Source organism: Medicago truncatula, chromosome 4 (assembly GCF_003473485.1).
Source record: "Medicago truncatula cultivar Jemalong A17 chromosome 4, MtrunA17r5.0-ANR, whole genome shotgun sequence".
NCBI classification, from domain to species: Eukaryota; Viridiplantae; Streptophyta; class Magnoliopsida; order Fabales; family Fabaceae; genus Medicago; species Medicago truncatula.
In genome coordinates this window covers 54,191,702-54,206,519 of record NC_053045.1, presented here as the reverse complement: position 1 = coordinate 54,206,519, position 14,818 = coordinate 54,191,702, and the positions used below count along the sequence as shown (strand labels likewise).

Below are 14,818 nucleotides of genomic sequence, written 5' to 3'. Positions count from 1 at the left end.
GAATATTTGAACTTTATCATGATTACTCAGACAGAAAAATTAAATTCTAATTGGTTCTTCAAACATTTTTATAATTACTCTGGTAGAAAAAAATCAATTTTTCTATTTTGAAAAACACATGTAGATGTAGTGGCTGAGCTGAGATCGTTGGTAGTGAAGGTTATAATGATTTAGATTTAAGGTGGATGGCAGATTTGGATTTTGTAATTGGAAGAAGAGAAGGGAGATCCAAAGAAGACAATCAAAAGAGATTAGGTGTGCCAATCCTTGTTTAGTGGAATTTGATCATGACCGTTTATTTTGATCCAACAGATAATATTAGCTCCTCTCATCTCTCATTTAAGTTACTCTTCTCACTTGATATGCCCTCTATATAATATATATATATATATATCTTAATAAGAATATCATTTAAATATTGACCAAAAAATAAAGAGCATTCCTCAAAAAAACATTTCAATAAGTGTAAAAATTAAGCATTTGAATATTGTTTTGCAAATTACTTAAATAAAAAAAAATCTATGTGCACAATTATTTTAATGTAGAAAATATAACTACATATTATACCTTAAAAAAAATCGTTGCACAATTATTTTAACGATTTTTTTATTATTATTATTTGTATTTAAGTAATGTGCAAAACAATATTCAAATGCTTAATTTTTACACTGATTTAAATGCTATTCTTATTAAGATATATACGCATAAGTATAATACTGCAATTGTTTGAAACATTCAAAATCAATAAATATTATTAATGACAATTAATGGTTTTTGTAAAAAAAAAAAAAAAAAAAACAGGTTTGAGGTTTCCTCGGTAGTTAACTGCCGAAATTTTTAGTTTTCCTCGGTAGTTAACTGCAGCCGGTTCCATAATTCGACAGTTAACTGCCGAAGGACATTTCGGTAAATTACTAGTGTGACACAGCCTTATACAATGTGTCAACAACAATTCTCAAAGTTAATTTCACCTAACAATTTTTTCATTTATATCTTTTTCATGTCCCTTTTGTTGTTACGATCAATTTGTGTATGACTTTAAAATTTAAATCTATAATTGTACCCTAAAAAAAAATTTATAATTTTATTTTGATGTGAACTCTTCTATGATCTTTTCTCATGTTTTCATATAAATTCATATGCAAACCTATAAAAAATGACTTAAAAAATAAAGGATGGAATCGCGGTTGAAAATTAGATAAATGTTAAAAACATTTCTTTCTAACACTCATTTTATTTTTCCTTAGAAGAAATAACACTCGTTTTATTATTAGATGAAATCCATGAGTTTTACTAGTGGAATCTATTTTGATAGTGTGAAAACCACAGGAGTTTCATTCGATTTAAGAGTAAGTGTTAGAAATAGAATGATCATATCACTCATCCATAAATTAAGTTAAGAGGCGACAACAAATGTAAATTTATCTTCCTAAAAAAAAACAAATGTAAATTTATCACTTTTTTTAAAATTAATATGCACTATCAACGTACAATTATTTTTTATATTATTTTAACTAAGAAATCGAGCTCAAATTGTTAATAAAATTACTTTAGGATAAATCGTTCGAGAGAATTTAATATTGATTTTTCGTAGGCGAAACTTTACTTATCTTCGAGTCGAACACTTTATGTTTAGATATAAAATAACTTTTATGTATTGGTTTATGATATAATTAAACTTTATTTTTTTTTAGGAAATGTGTTGGTGTATAATAATTAAATAAAATAGTGGTGAATTTGGAATGTGGATTATTTTTAGCCGTTGGATTAAATCATATTTAAGAGTGGAATCACTAGCGATTCTCCCTTTTCATACCCGACTCGACTAGTTGTTGTGATCAGTGGCGGAACTGGGTGGTGGCAAGGGGGAGCCACCGCCACTCCATCTCTTAAAAAAAAATAAAAATTATACACTCGAAATTACTATAATGCCCTTAACTAATATGAATATTACCAATTCAATTTCATTTCCTCTTCCCCTTTCTCTTTCATCTGATGCGCGTTCCTCTTTTTTCTTCTCCCAGCCAAAGCAAAACTACCGAACAACATCCACCACCACACCACTGCCGGCGAGCCGCGACCACTCTTCTCCTTCTCCATCCATCACCGCCGCACCCCCCTCTATCTTCTATATTGATTCTTTAGTTTAGAGAGCTATCTCCATCCATCTCTCTCCACAAACCCTAATTGTTGTAACTTGTAAGGTAATGTGAAATTGAATGTAATTTCCTTCAATTCTGATTCTGATTTGATGATTACATGTTCTTTAGTAATGTGAAATTGAATTTTTTTAGTTTTCGATTGCTACTGATTACTACAGAACTCAGAATGTTTTACTAAGACATGAATGTTCTGCTTATTATTATGGTTTACAACATGAACTCTGATTGCTACTGAACTGTTACTTGTGTTTAAATAATTGTATTGAGTGTGAGAGACGAATTCCAATTGAAAGCCTCGGTTTTAAATAATTGTCTTAAACAATAGTAGAATATGAAAGCCTGATAACTAGTCAAATTGTTTTAGAGTTACTATAGGTAATTAAGAAAAGTTAACTTACTTCCTTTGCCAATTTTAATCATGTATGGCAATGACTTTGAGAGGAGGACGTAATCAATAATCCTAAATAGTAGCGGTGGAAAAGATGGAAAATGTAAGCTTATTTAATTCAAAAAAATGTAAGCATATCTTCAACTTCTAGCATGCCTAGATGAGCTAATCTTCCTCTATTTTTGATAGTGTTCGGTTTTTCTATATATGACTAGCATGTTCTAGCAACTTGTCATGAAAAGTAGCAACATTCATGGCATTTTCCATCAGAAAGATCTATCAAACCTGGCTCAACTTTTGAATTTAGCTATCATCGTCTTCTGTTTATGAAAATCAAGTGAAATTGGTTCATTTTGAAATCATTTATGTTATTTCAATGAAATTGAAACCGGCTATTGTTATGAAATTTGAATGTTATTAGAATTGATGTAACATTGAAACCATGTATTGTTAGTTGATTTTGAAACTGTTTCAACAGGAAAAGTTAAGATGAAAAGTCGGGATGCGTAAAGCATCACTTTGAATATGATGATCGGTTTTTAGTATTATTTTGTTGAAATTTTTTATGAACGACACCGAAATGGGTCGTATTGTATATTATATGATTTATATATTTTAGTTTATTTTTAAAGCTGCCACCCCAAAATTTTAGGTCTGGCTCCGCCACTGGTTGTGATACAATACAACTTACACCTCCTCATTAGAATTCTAATTACCGAAACTCTTGACAGGTCTTCCTTTTCTTTTCAGTATCATATCATTCATGTTAATTGGGCTATGCGCTTCAAATAAAAAATTAGCTAGATTCTTCAGCTTTACAATCAAGTAAACCTATATTCTTTATATTAAATCTCACTTTGGTTGCCTCCGATTTCAAAGCGCACATTTTCGCATCTAATTCCAGGTAACTAACATATTTCAAATTCTTTAAACAAGTTCGTATATTTCTGTAGTCTTGTAGATTCATTTAAATGCTCTCGGCAGTCTAAATCTTTTGTGTATGCAATCTTCTCGTATTTTTTGGTTAACTGAGCTTGCTTTTGTTGCTGTTCAATTATTTGGTTCGGTGTTTATGGCGAATAATATGCAGGTAGATTTTGATGGATACTGAAAACAGAACGGAAACCCTTGAAGCACAAGTCAAAGCCTTTTTTGATTCTGCTCCTCCTTTGCACAACAGTCATGAAATAACTCAAAAATTGAATCAATTCATTCAACGCAATTCTTCATCATCAGGTGATTTAGCTTCTGATACATCTTTCAAATCTGCATATTTCTTTTTGTGTTGCTTCCATTCTAAATTATTTGTGTGGTTTTTGGACCTCAGAAAATGGGGAAGCTAGGAGAATTGTTTGTGTAACTTCTGGTGGTACCACTGCTCCATTGGAGCAACGGTGCGTTCGCTATGTCGACAACTTTAGTTCAGGTCATAGAGGGGCCACATCCACTGAGTATGATCAACTTGCCTTGTTCTTTTTGAAATAAACTTAGTAAATTTTCAATTCTATTATCTTGAGAGTAACAGGTCGGTGGTTACTTTGCAGGTACTTTCTGAAGGCTGGATATGCTGTTATCTTTCTGTACCGGAGGTAAATTTCTGGTCCTGCAATTAGCCTTTTCTTTAGTTTGATTTGTTAATTTTTTTTTTTTAAGAAGTGCTTGATGTGTTAATTACCAATGAATATTTATGCAGGGGAAGTTTCCAGCCATTTTGCAGATCCCTTCCCGAGGATCCCTTACTTGAATGCTTCGAGCCCACCAACGACTTAAACATTCAAGGTTTTCAGTTTCTGCATTCTCCTGTTTCACGCAATAAAAAGATAAAGAGGCTAATACCGTAAATCATACAAACAATTGTACCATATTAGGACACTATATTTTTTTTTTTTTTTAAAAGACCAAAAGAACTTGTATTGATTAAACTATTCAAAGAACAAGGTGTGCCAAGAATAAAAAGGGAAGCATTTACATTAACATTGCACTTGATATCTTGATAGATAATATTTGTCAATGCATGTTATTCATGTTGTATGGTATGATGATATTAAGTGTCTCATTAGCAAATATTTCTTCTAGACGAGTCTTACACTTTATGGTGGTTCCTCAAAGGCTAACCAATGTGTGTCTATATACTTTCTTCATACAGTATTATTTTTTTCCTAATCTGATGAAGACTGGTCAAAGATTTATATTTCATTGGCTATTTTGTGACTTAAGTAATATGTCTACTTGATTTTTTTTCCCTTTTTATTTCTATTTATATTTTACAAAATCAACCAGGGTTATCTTGAATTTGCTGAATTATGTTTTTTTTTTTTTAAATTTCAGTTCGGAAGGATTATTCTAAAGCAGTGAAGAGTGCTATCGTGGATCATCATATTGTATGATTTGTAGATTGAATTTTGTGCTTTACACATTTATCTTCTTTTTTGTTTATCTAATTTTATTTTGTCTCCTTTTTATAATTGTACATTAGCTTTAGCTTATTCAAATGTTATTATAGCCTCATTGTGGTTTTCATTCCACTGCAGGCAGTAGCAGGCGGTCACTTGTTAAAACTTCCTTTCAGCACTATATTTGAATATCTTCAGGTTAGCTTAGCCTATGTTTGTAAATTGTAAGCATTGTTTGATGCAACAGATAATGACATTTGAATCTCCTATATGGTATTTAATATTTTTTCTTTAGTTTATCCGAGTGATTACTGCAATCAACCATGGGGGTGGATTAAATTATTGTGCTTTTTATTTCATGTCTTTGTCATATTACAAAATAGAGCTACTTGTTTTATGTAAATTATAAGTATAGGTATTTAAAATAGTAGATTTTCCTGCACTAATTAGTCAGTGCTAATTGCCTTCTATTTTGCAGATGTTGCAGATAATTGGAACCTCAACGAGGTGTATTGGCCCACGTGCAATGTTTTATCTCGCTGCTGCAGTATCTGACTACTATGTTCCTTGGAAAGATATGGTATATATATGATATGTTGGTTCTTAATTCCATGAAAGTTTTGATGCCATATGACTTTAATCTCGGCTAAAATGAATATTTATCGGTTAAGGATAAGAGCTATGAAACACGGACACTCCTAGGATTAGATGTATCCCATTGCTGGACACGCACCGACACGACACCGACACATATAATAACACTGAATTATGTTATTTTCTCATATTTTTAACGGCGTCGGCGTGTCTGTGTCGTGTCCGTGTCCGTATCCATGCTTCATAGGATAAGAGTATTTGAAGAAATTTTCAGTATTATTTATGTCAAAGATGGAATTTGTGTTTAGACAATTTGGCCTTAGTTTCTTGTGTAAATACAGATAATGTCACATAAGTTTATAAGTCTTGCTTCTATATCAGTAAACATGAAATGAAATGTAAGAAGGTGACTCGTGTTCTGTCTAGTTGTAATACTTGTAATGCAATAGCTTTTAAGACTTTCCTCTATTTTCTTGTGGCATGTTAATCTTGCAGGTGGAGCACAAAATTCAGTCAGGATCTCACCTCTTGGACGTGAAACTTGTTCAAGTGCCAAAAATGTTGTCAGTGCTTAGGAAAGATTGGGCTCCTCTGGCATTCTGCGTATCTTTCAAGGTATTGATGGTATTTGTTAGACACTGAATTCTATATGGATCTTTACCAATTTGATAGACACTGAATTGCACTTATTAACATAGCAATACTATCTTGTATGGAAATTTGAGAGTTTTGATCAAAGAACATGGCTGAAAATTATTTCAGTCTGAATCTACATGTGGTGACACCTTACATATCATCAAGTACCCTTTCCACACTTGCAGAATAATAAACTAAAATACATAGTACTAATTTTCTAAAAGAACTGCATTATCTATGTTTTCCACCGAGGATATTTAGAAATTAACATGAACTATGTGAGATCTAAAATAGCATTCCACACAAGAGGATCAAAATACCTCTCGGTGGTGATCTCTGATCAGGTATTCAATTAACGAGACAAGTTTTTGTTTTGTTTCAATAGCAATCGTTTGAAAATAGAAAGTCCTGACTAATATATCCTGACACATAGATAAGAATTGCTTTCCTCATTTGCTGACAGTTGGAGACAGATTCAAGCATTCTTCTAAATAAGGCTAATGCAGCTCTTGAAAGGTACAAGATGCATGCAGTTGTTGCAAATGAACTCTCAACTCGGAAGGAGCAAGTGCTGGTTACAACTGGTGTTGAGAAGATTACTGTTCGGCGAGACAATAGTGAGTCTGCTAATGATGTCGAAAAACCCTTGATTAAACTTCTTTCAGAGAGACATGCCACTTATATTGAGGATTCCAGTAGGTGACTCTATCGACTGACTTTGGCTCCGACCTTTGGTTTCTTGTCCTTGTTGCAATTTTCAAGGCACTACAATTTTGGTTGTATGCCCTCTTGCCATTCATTTTTAAGTGGCATTTAAAGTTATAGAATAAGAAATACAATAATCTCTTCATTTGTGTTAAAGCCATGGTTTCATTTCTTAGTACTATCATTTGTTATATCTTTACAATTGTGTCAAAATAAGGGCATTATTGTTAAAATAATAATGATGTTTGATTATTTCTTTTAAATGGTTGAAACATGAATAAAAAAAATTCTTTTCTTAATGACATTCGGAAATAGAACTGAATCAGTAATAAAAAGAAGAATTAGATAATACACATACAAGGTCGAAAGAGAAAAGAAATGTAGTAACACCATACCTTAACAATTTTGGGGTATTATATTTTTGTGATTCTTCTTTGTCGATTAGGGTCTCACTTATTGTCAATTGATATATAAAAAAAATCCTTTTTTTTTTATTTAACAGATGTTTACAAATTATATCATTCTTTTCTTTAACAGATGTTTACAAGTTTATTTTTAACTTCATATATTATAGAAGGAAAATATGAGAGGTAATATCTAATTAGTTTACAAACTCATGGTTAGTCCAAGTAATAAGAAACTTGACACCAAACAAACATTAATGACTTCAATATGTGATTATTATGTACACGGAGAAAATTCTAAGATAATTAATCAATCTTAAACGGAATACCTTGTACTATGTTTATAGAAAAGTTTTGCAATTTTTCACTTTCACTTGTGAAACAAGTAAAGATATATTTTCTTCCTTTTCACCCTTTTTTAATAAATCAGGATATCTAATTAAAATATCTTCCTCTTCCTCTATTAATTTGTACACCTTTTTCTCTTAATTTCCAACCAAACGTTTCTAGCACAGTGAAGGTTTAATAGGTCTATCTAAGTCCAAATGCCACATTGGTGCAAATTTTGTTCTCAATATATAAAGGGACCCACATATAGAGTACATAAAATTCTGATATGTACCAAACAATTGTCTGCCATAGAACATAGCTATTACCATCTTTCTTATCCACGAAATCCCTCACGTATCCTTTACTCTATCTATTGTTATTCTGTTTTACATTTCTTTTCTATATCCCATAATAAGCTACCTAAAAAAGGAACAGCTTAATCAGAAAAATTGCAGGAGAAACACTAACATAAACCAATTCCTAAGCAGTGCCAACAATAAGTAGAGAAATGCTACAACACCCAAGAGTACTGCGAAGTTCCCCTCAACCATTCAACCCTTCATCCCATACATCAACACCATCACATTCATCATTCCAACAATTACCAACTACACCACATTTTCCAAACCTCAAACAGCAATGCAGATTGTCACGTAGAGAGCTCGCAATCTACAGCAACACTTGCTTGCTGCTTCTTTTGGGCAGTGGATCCAGAGCAAGAGCAGCAGAAGATGTTACCAACAGTGACAAACTAGGAGAGGATTTGACTAAAACTCCCAGCTGCACTGAAAGAAAACCAACAAAACAAGTTTTCTTTGACGTATCCATTGATCGGGAACCAGTTGGTCGCGTTACTATAGAGCTTTATGGAGATGATGTCCCTGCAGGAGTTGAGAGGTTTAGCAAGATTGTCAGTGGAGCTGCTGGTATAAGCTACAGAAGGAAAGAGTTCGTCAAAATCATGCCAAATTACGTCCAACATGGCGGACTTAGATCCTACGGGGTGGATGCAGAGCTTGCTAACAAAACAGGGAGTAATTTGGCTACTGAAAAACTTGTTGAGGAATGGGAGAGTGTGTACGAGAAATGCCCTGGGACTAAAAATGTGGCTGGTAGTGTAGGAATCATTGTGAGAGATCCATCAAAGCCACCTCCTAAGTTTAAACTGGTTGCAAGACTAGGGAAGCTAGAGATTGATCAAGAAGAAGTTGGAACCGATCCTAATGGGACAGAATTTGTCATTGCAACAAAGGATTCGCCAGAACTAGATGCTTCAACTCTGGTAATTGGAAGGGTGGTAGGAGGAATGGAGTTTGTACAGAAGATTAGTCAGGTAAAAACTGTACAAGAGAACACGAGCTCTCCATATTTTAGGTGAGTATAACACAAGAATTTGCTGCCATTTTAGTCAAAGAAGATATTTTTATGCCCAACATGATAAGTTTGAAACAATTATTGAGATCTTTCTCTGTTTTCTGCTTCTGCTGCTATCTGCAGTTGAACCATGTTCATTAATCATTTGTATTTAAATTATTATTATAACAGGGTGGCGAAGCTTATAGGAGACAAGAGGGCTGTTGTTGCAGAAAGAGGATTCAACCGCCCATATTCCAAAGTTGTCATTACAAACTGCGGTGTAATACAGTAGTACAAAATTGTATTTCACTCTCTTCTCTAGTTGAATTTGAGTGTAAGAGAACACATCAAGCACATAATATGACAATCAATATCTATCGTTATCCAACTCTATTTGCCGTCTGCCACTTGATTGTAAATGGGGAAAAACATATTACAGCTCAGTACCCAAAAGCAAAGTAATCATGAATAACATCTAGGTGCGACAAATTACTTTCTTTTTGTTAGGAAGGGAACCCGTCCAACATCATCTTAAAAAATACCTATTGAACTATAAGTACAAAAATTACAGCTTACATGGTTTTCAAATGGAATAATGCCAAGAAAAAATGACAGTATACAATGGTTTAGGGTTCTTCAATTAAAATTTGTCTTACAACTGGGTCTAAGCTACCTATGCTCTGCATTTTGACTCGAAATGTGAGTGAGCTTCCTTCTGCTTGTAGGTGGAGACATGAAAAGCTTTCTGATTGAACCGACAGGGTCATCTACCTGCATACACATGGTATATAGTAAGATGGTGAAACTTCTAAGACAACGTGAAATATTAACATAACCAGATTATCATTCTCTTCTGTGGTGTTATGACTCGTATATAATTTAAATCCCCTTTGTATGAAACACAATGTGTTTAGTTCACGTAACATGTTGGGGAAAGCAAACCTGATGAGCCCCCAAACCAACCCGAATGTTGTGAGGAATTAAAACTTTTATTATGAGATTAACGGAAATCATGATTGTACAAGAGCCTACTAAAGCAAAGGGTTAACCATTGCAGCAAAAAAGATAAGCAAAGGGTTAACCTTGACTTGTTAAACAATTTAAACCTAATATATTTAGCTTTAAGATATTTCTTCAAGTATCAAATTGTCAAAGAATAGACTCCAGCACTCTCGTCCATGTTGTTACTATCCACCATCAATTAACTGCATTGTATAATAGCACATCCAATGATAAAACTTAAAAGTAACAAGGCATGCAAAAAATACCTTCATAATGGACATAGATGATGGAGATGTATTTGAAGAATGTCGCAAATGTTCTTTTGGACGATACAGAGCAGATAATGTTTGTTTCCAACCAGGCTCTACACCGTCTTCTGATGCAATCCAGGGGCAGAAGTGTCTGTGCTGTCTGATTGGATCAAATTCCATTGCTTTACCGGGCAGGGATGGATTCTTAAACTTACCTGGAATGCAAAGAGAAGATGATTCTTAAATTTTCCACTCATCATATAAATTCTCACAACGAGAAGCAAACTACATACGATCATTCATGCTAAACATGCAACAATGCAACTGCCAATCAGAATGCATGCACATTCTAATTTCACGTTCAAATATTCCATGACAATTATTTACCAAGGAACTATCAAATATAGTACTTACCTATACTATTATGTACATCTTCGCGGTTAATGGGATTCTCTGCTCTTTCTTTGACCCCAGAAGTTTCAACATGACTGCCTTCTTTGGTCTTATGTGAAAGTGCTTCATCTTCTGCCATGTCTGTCTGCAAAGCAGTATTATAGTTAAAAATGGACTTCCAAACAATAACTCCTAGCAAGACTACTTATGATCAAGCAAAGGAACATCTGTATTATAACACACTAGTGTAAATGCCCATGCTATGCATGGGAATAATGTTTTCTTTCTATATCTTTTAAATCAAAGGTTGAATGATATTAAAAAAACAAAGGTTGTAACATACTAGTTTTACATTTTGTTCAGAGTTATTGCAATAACTACTGGGCAATAATGTTTTTCTACTAACATCATAATCTAGTGACCCTTTGACAAGCAAAAAAACACCAACCTGAGAGCTACTAGGATCTTCTGCAGACGAATTCTTCAATCCACCAGTTTCTGCTTGTACTGGCATCTTCTCCTTAAAACCAGAAGGTTGTCCTGCAGAACTGGTGCCCTCTAAATCATTGTCTAACACCGAGTCACAAATGCTTGCTTGTTGAGAACCAGTTTCACAATTTGAAATTTCTCTTATCTCAGATGACACGGGAACAAGTTGTCCAATAGAAGCATCAACCGTGTTATCAGTTTTCTCCTGAATCTTGATCTCCTGTGAATCTGACTGACTACCACCCCGATCAACAAAAAAATGATCTCTAATATCATAATCATAAGAAAGACGAGCTCTTAAGTTCTGACCAATAATAGGCAGAGATATTATTGCTTTGAAGTTTTGCTTTGTTGGGGGAGGACCCCCTGCAATTGTCATATTTAAACCCAAAGACGTGTCCTTTGATGAATTAGCAATGTCAGACAAGGCATTATTTACCCCCTGCCTACTTTCAAGATCATTATCAACATTCACTTCTGCATATCCCACTAATCTGATTGATTCCACAGGTCGGGGAACTGTACAGAATGCCCACAATCCAACAGTGGCTCCACATAGGGAACAATCCAAAACTGCAGAATTGGGATCCATTTGCTCCCCAATAGAATGCTTGGAATTTTCATCCATTTTCGAACTTTCATTGTTGTCAGCAGAATAGACAGTGAGATTGTTATTCCTCGCATCAGAAACTACTCGAGGAGAGTATACAATAGTTGAATTTTTATGAGACTGATCTGATACATCCCTGCAATCGACTGCATAAGGTAAATAACGAAGTTCCCAACCGCATAAACTTATTAGCCTTTGAGCCTGCATAGTTAAACATACACTAACCATCATTCAAAATAGGAGGAAACAAAGAAATGCTAAGATATATTAAGAGGGCTTGATGAGAATAAATGAAATGATGGAAATTTGTAATTATTAAAAAAAAAAAAGCAAATGCTAACCAACCAGTGACCAACATTATTTAAACAATCAACATCATAATATTTTATTGGAAATTGCAGTTTCTGAAAATCACTGATGCATTCAATGTTGTGACTTCCACTATAAAACTTCTATACATAGATTGATCGATCATTGCTCTTAGTAACATTATTTAAAGAAGCCAAATCATAAAGATTTTATTGGAACTTACAGTTTTTGAAAATCACTGATGCATTCAATGTTGCGACTTCCAATATAAAACTTCTATACATAGACTGATTAACCAGTGCTCTTAGCAAGACCCATATATGTAAAAAACATTCATCAAATGCATTAAGCAATTTTATAGAAAAACCCAATGCAAACCATTATTTAACCAATTTTAACATCAGCCAAGTATCCACTTCTTTTATGATCATGTAAGGCACCTATGATTTATTTGCAAAAGAGTAGCGGTCCAAGCCAGGTTTGTTTTGGAAAGCATCTTCCTAAGCCAAAAAGACATGTAATGTCTCCTAAGAATGTCAATGGAATACAATAATCTGGCAGCCAACATAGAAAGGTAAAATGGAAAAATTCTATATGGTAAGAAGTTCCGTGTTCAATCCAACAACAACAACAACCAAGCCTTATCCCACTAAGTGGGGTCGGCTACATGGATCAGAAAGAAAAAAAACACCAGTAGTTGAATTCACAGAAAAAAAAAACGCTAAACAAAATCAACGTACAAATCCCAGACCAAAATACCAGTAGTAGAAGAAATTTTCTCCATTGGAAAACCTGTTATTACCTGGTAATACAACTTCAGCTCCTCTTGACTACTGACATCTTCTATTCCAAAATTTTCGGCAGAACCATTTCCACACTCCTGCATCAATGATTGTCCAAGAAAGTCATCCATATACGGGCTTTGCATGTGGTCTAGTGCAGAAGATGCAATACGTGGAAGAGTTGACAATTCCAACAGAGCAGAGCAACGTTCTCTGAAATTATCAACTAATACTGGAGGAGATGTGGGAGGAAATCGTGCCAGTGTTTCACTGCAGGCATTGTCAATCCATGGACAAAGTAATTTATGTCCATTATCCAATTTTAAGCTGAAGACCAAGGCTGCCTTCTCCACTGTGTAAAACCATTCTGGTTAGAAAAATCATACAATTGAGCATTTTTGTGAATTATTTTGAAAAGAACAATGCCATACCCTGGTGGTGATTCCAAGAAGCCGGTGTAGAGAACAAAAGGCGTGCTCCACATTCTTCACAGGCTATGGTGTCAACATCCACATTGATCCAACCTCTTCTAGCACAATTGACAGCGCTTACTTTCTGTAAATATAAAAAGTAAAAAATAAACCTTCAAATTTGAGGGAAACAGAATGAAGGAGGGTAACACAACGAGGTTTTTGTATGCAAACTCTTAATAGCTATACTGCCGATCCAAGTCCACAAAAAGAATAAAGTAGTAAGAGTTTTCTTTAATGAAGGAGATGATATGGTATGATTAAAGTGACATAAAAAATGTTAATTTCCACCAAATATAGTCAAAGAAGGATAATTTTTTGCTACAACAGAACCCTCTCCATTAAAATCCCATCACTCTTCGTGAACCAAACAAAAAAAAAGGGTTATACCCCCACCTTTTCACTCTTCTCATCAAATAAAATATCTACCCCTCCTGTTTGAATTGGATTATTCAAGGTTATCTACTGTCATAAGCAATCGTGAGAATGTTTGGGAGAGCTTATGGAATTTGGAACAACTTATTACATGCCCACAAGTTGTTATCAGCTTATTTCCATAAACCCTCTATCTCTATGATAGCTTATGAAAACAGCTTACAAGTTACAACTTGATTTCATCTTTTGTAATTCAAATAATTTATACACAAACAGTTATATGCAAAGCGATTACGCAATAAGTGCTTAATTAAGCTGCTTTTTGAACCACACAGAAATGCAGGAACAAAGTATAACAAACAAAAGATGGAGAGTGAGGAATAACCTTAGGTTTAGCAAACCATGATATAGATTTAAATGTAGCTAATCTCCTCATAAAATCAGCACGATCCCACGGTCTACACAAATGTCCTTGGGATTCTGATACTGCTGTAGCTGATAAGTACTGTTCATCCCCTCTCCTATCCACAATTGACTGAAAACCACGTTTCTTACCCCTTGAACTTGATAATTGAACCCCCGATGAACTGCAAAAACAACACACATTATTATTTAACTAATATACACATATATAAAGATGAATATGAATGTGAGGATGATTGATGAACCTCTTATCAGGATTGTTTGATGAAGATTTGGAAGAATGAAAGAGCTTATCCATGATGGAACGAAACCTCTTCTCAGAATCTTGGCTCATCTTTGTTTCTTCAATTCAGATTGGTTTTGAGATACACAAAAGAGAGAAAAACAGAAACAACACCTTCAGTTTCAGTTTCAGTTTCAGTTTCAGTTTCGATTCCTTCCCCGAAGAGAAGGGAAGAGAAGAGAAGTAGTGACTGAGTGGCCCACTTTGGATTCAGTTTATACTGGGTTGGGCTTACCTTATTTTTAAATTAGGGCAACATTATTTACACCACCACTATTTACACTCGGATTCCGTGTTATAGAGATTTACACAGTTGTTGATTTTAGATTAATCGGTTCAAATTTTAAACTTAGTTTTACCTAATAAAATGATTTAAGATTAGATGACCTAGATTTGTTACGATGTTTTTCTATAACAGCCGAAACAACGATGGGTTCTCTGCCCCTGCAGGGATGGAGCAAAA

The 14,818-nt window shown here is 34.1% G+C and overlaps 3 protein-coding genes across 9 annotated transcripts; 2 read left to right on the top strand and 1 right to left on the bottom strand.

Moving 5' to 3' along the window:
• Positions 1-1,931: 1,931 nt before the first annotated feature.
• LOC11440221 (phosphopantothenate--cysteine ligase 2) lies at positions 1,932-7,114 on the top strand. 6 transcript variants are annotated; one of them, XM_039833347.1, is made up of 11 exons: positions 1,932-2,204; positions 3,203-3,281; positions 3,641-3,786; positions 3,878-4,001; positions 4,095-4,139; positions 4,244-4,329; positions 4,879-4,931; positions 5,082-5,141; positions 5,422-5,523; positions 6,033-6,152; positions 6,637-7,114. In XM_039833347.1, the coding sequence occupies exons 3-11, from the start codon at positions 3,651-3,653 to the stop codon at positions 6,874-6,876; spliced, it is 966 nt and encodes a 321-aa protein (XP_039689281.1). In that variant the 5' UTR covers positions 1,932-2,204; positions 3,203-3,281; positions 3,641-3,650; the 3' UTR covers positions 6,877-7,114. The 6 variants fall into 6 exon arrangements, with proteins under 6 accessions (XP_039689281.1, XP_024638098.1, XP_003609113.1 ...); XM_024782330.2 differs by lacking the exon at positions 3,203-3,281 and adding an exon at positions 3,430-3,454 and having other exon boundaries at positions 1,933-2,204; XM_003609065.4 differs by lacking the exon at positions 3,203-3,281 and adding an exon at positions 3,301-3,454 and having other exon boundaries at positions 1,933-2,204.
• Positions 7,115-7,911: 797 nt separating this feature from the next.
• Positions 7,912-9,411, top strand: LOC11438100 (peptidyl-prolyl cis-trans isomerase CYP26-2, chloroplastic). Its single transcript, XM_003609031.4, has 2 exons — positions 7,912-8,986; positions 9,158-9,411. The coding sequence occupies exons 1-2, from the start codon at positions 8,121-8,123 to the stop codon at positions 9,258-9,260; spliced, it is 969 nt and encodes a 322-aa protein (XP_003609079.1). The 5' UTR covers positions 7,912-8,120; the 3' UTR covers positions 9,261-9,411.
• Positions 9,412-9,430: 19 nt separating this feature from the next.
• LOC11440215 (uncharacterized) lies at positions 9,431-14,570 on the bottom strand. 2 transcript variants are annotated; one of them, XM_003609030.4, is made up of 8 exons: positions 14,318-14,565; positions 14,035-14,236; positions 13,236-13,359; positions 12,825-13,156; positions 11,063-11,914; positions 10,636-10,759; positions 10,237-10,436; positions 9,431-9,739 (listed from the first exon to the last, which is right to left on the bottom strand). In XM_003609030.4, exons 1-8 carry the CDS (start codon positions 14,404-14,406, stop codon positions 9,638-9,640), a joined length of 2,025 nt encoding a protein of 674 aa, XP_003609078.2. In that variant the 5' UTR covers positions 14,407-14,565; the 3' UTR covers positions 9,431-9,637. The 2 variants fall into 2 exon arrangements, with proteins under 2 accessions (XP_003609078.2, XP_024638602.1); XM_024782834.2 differs by lacking the exon at positions 9,431-9,739 and having other exon boundaries at positions 10,295-10,436; positions 10,636-10,755; positions 14,318-14,570.
• Positions 14,571-14,818: the final 248 nt, after the last annotated feature.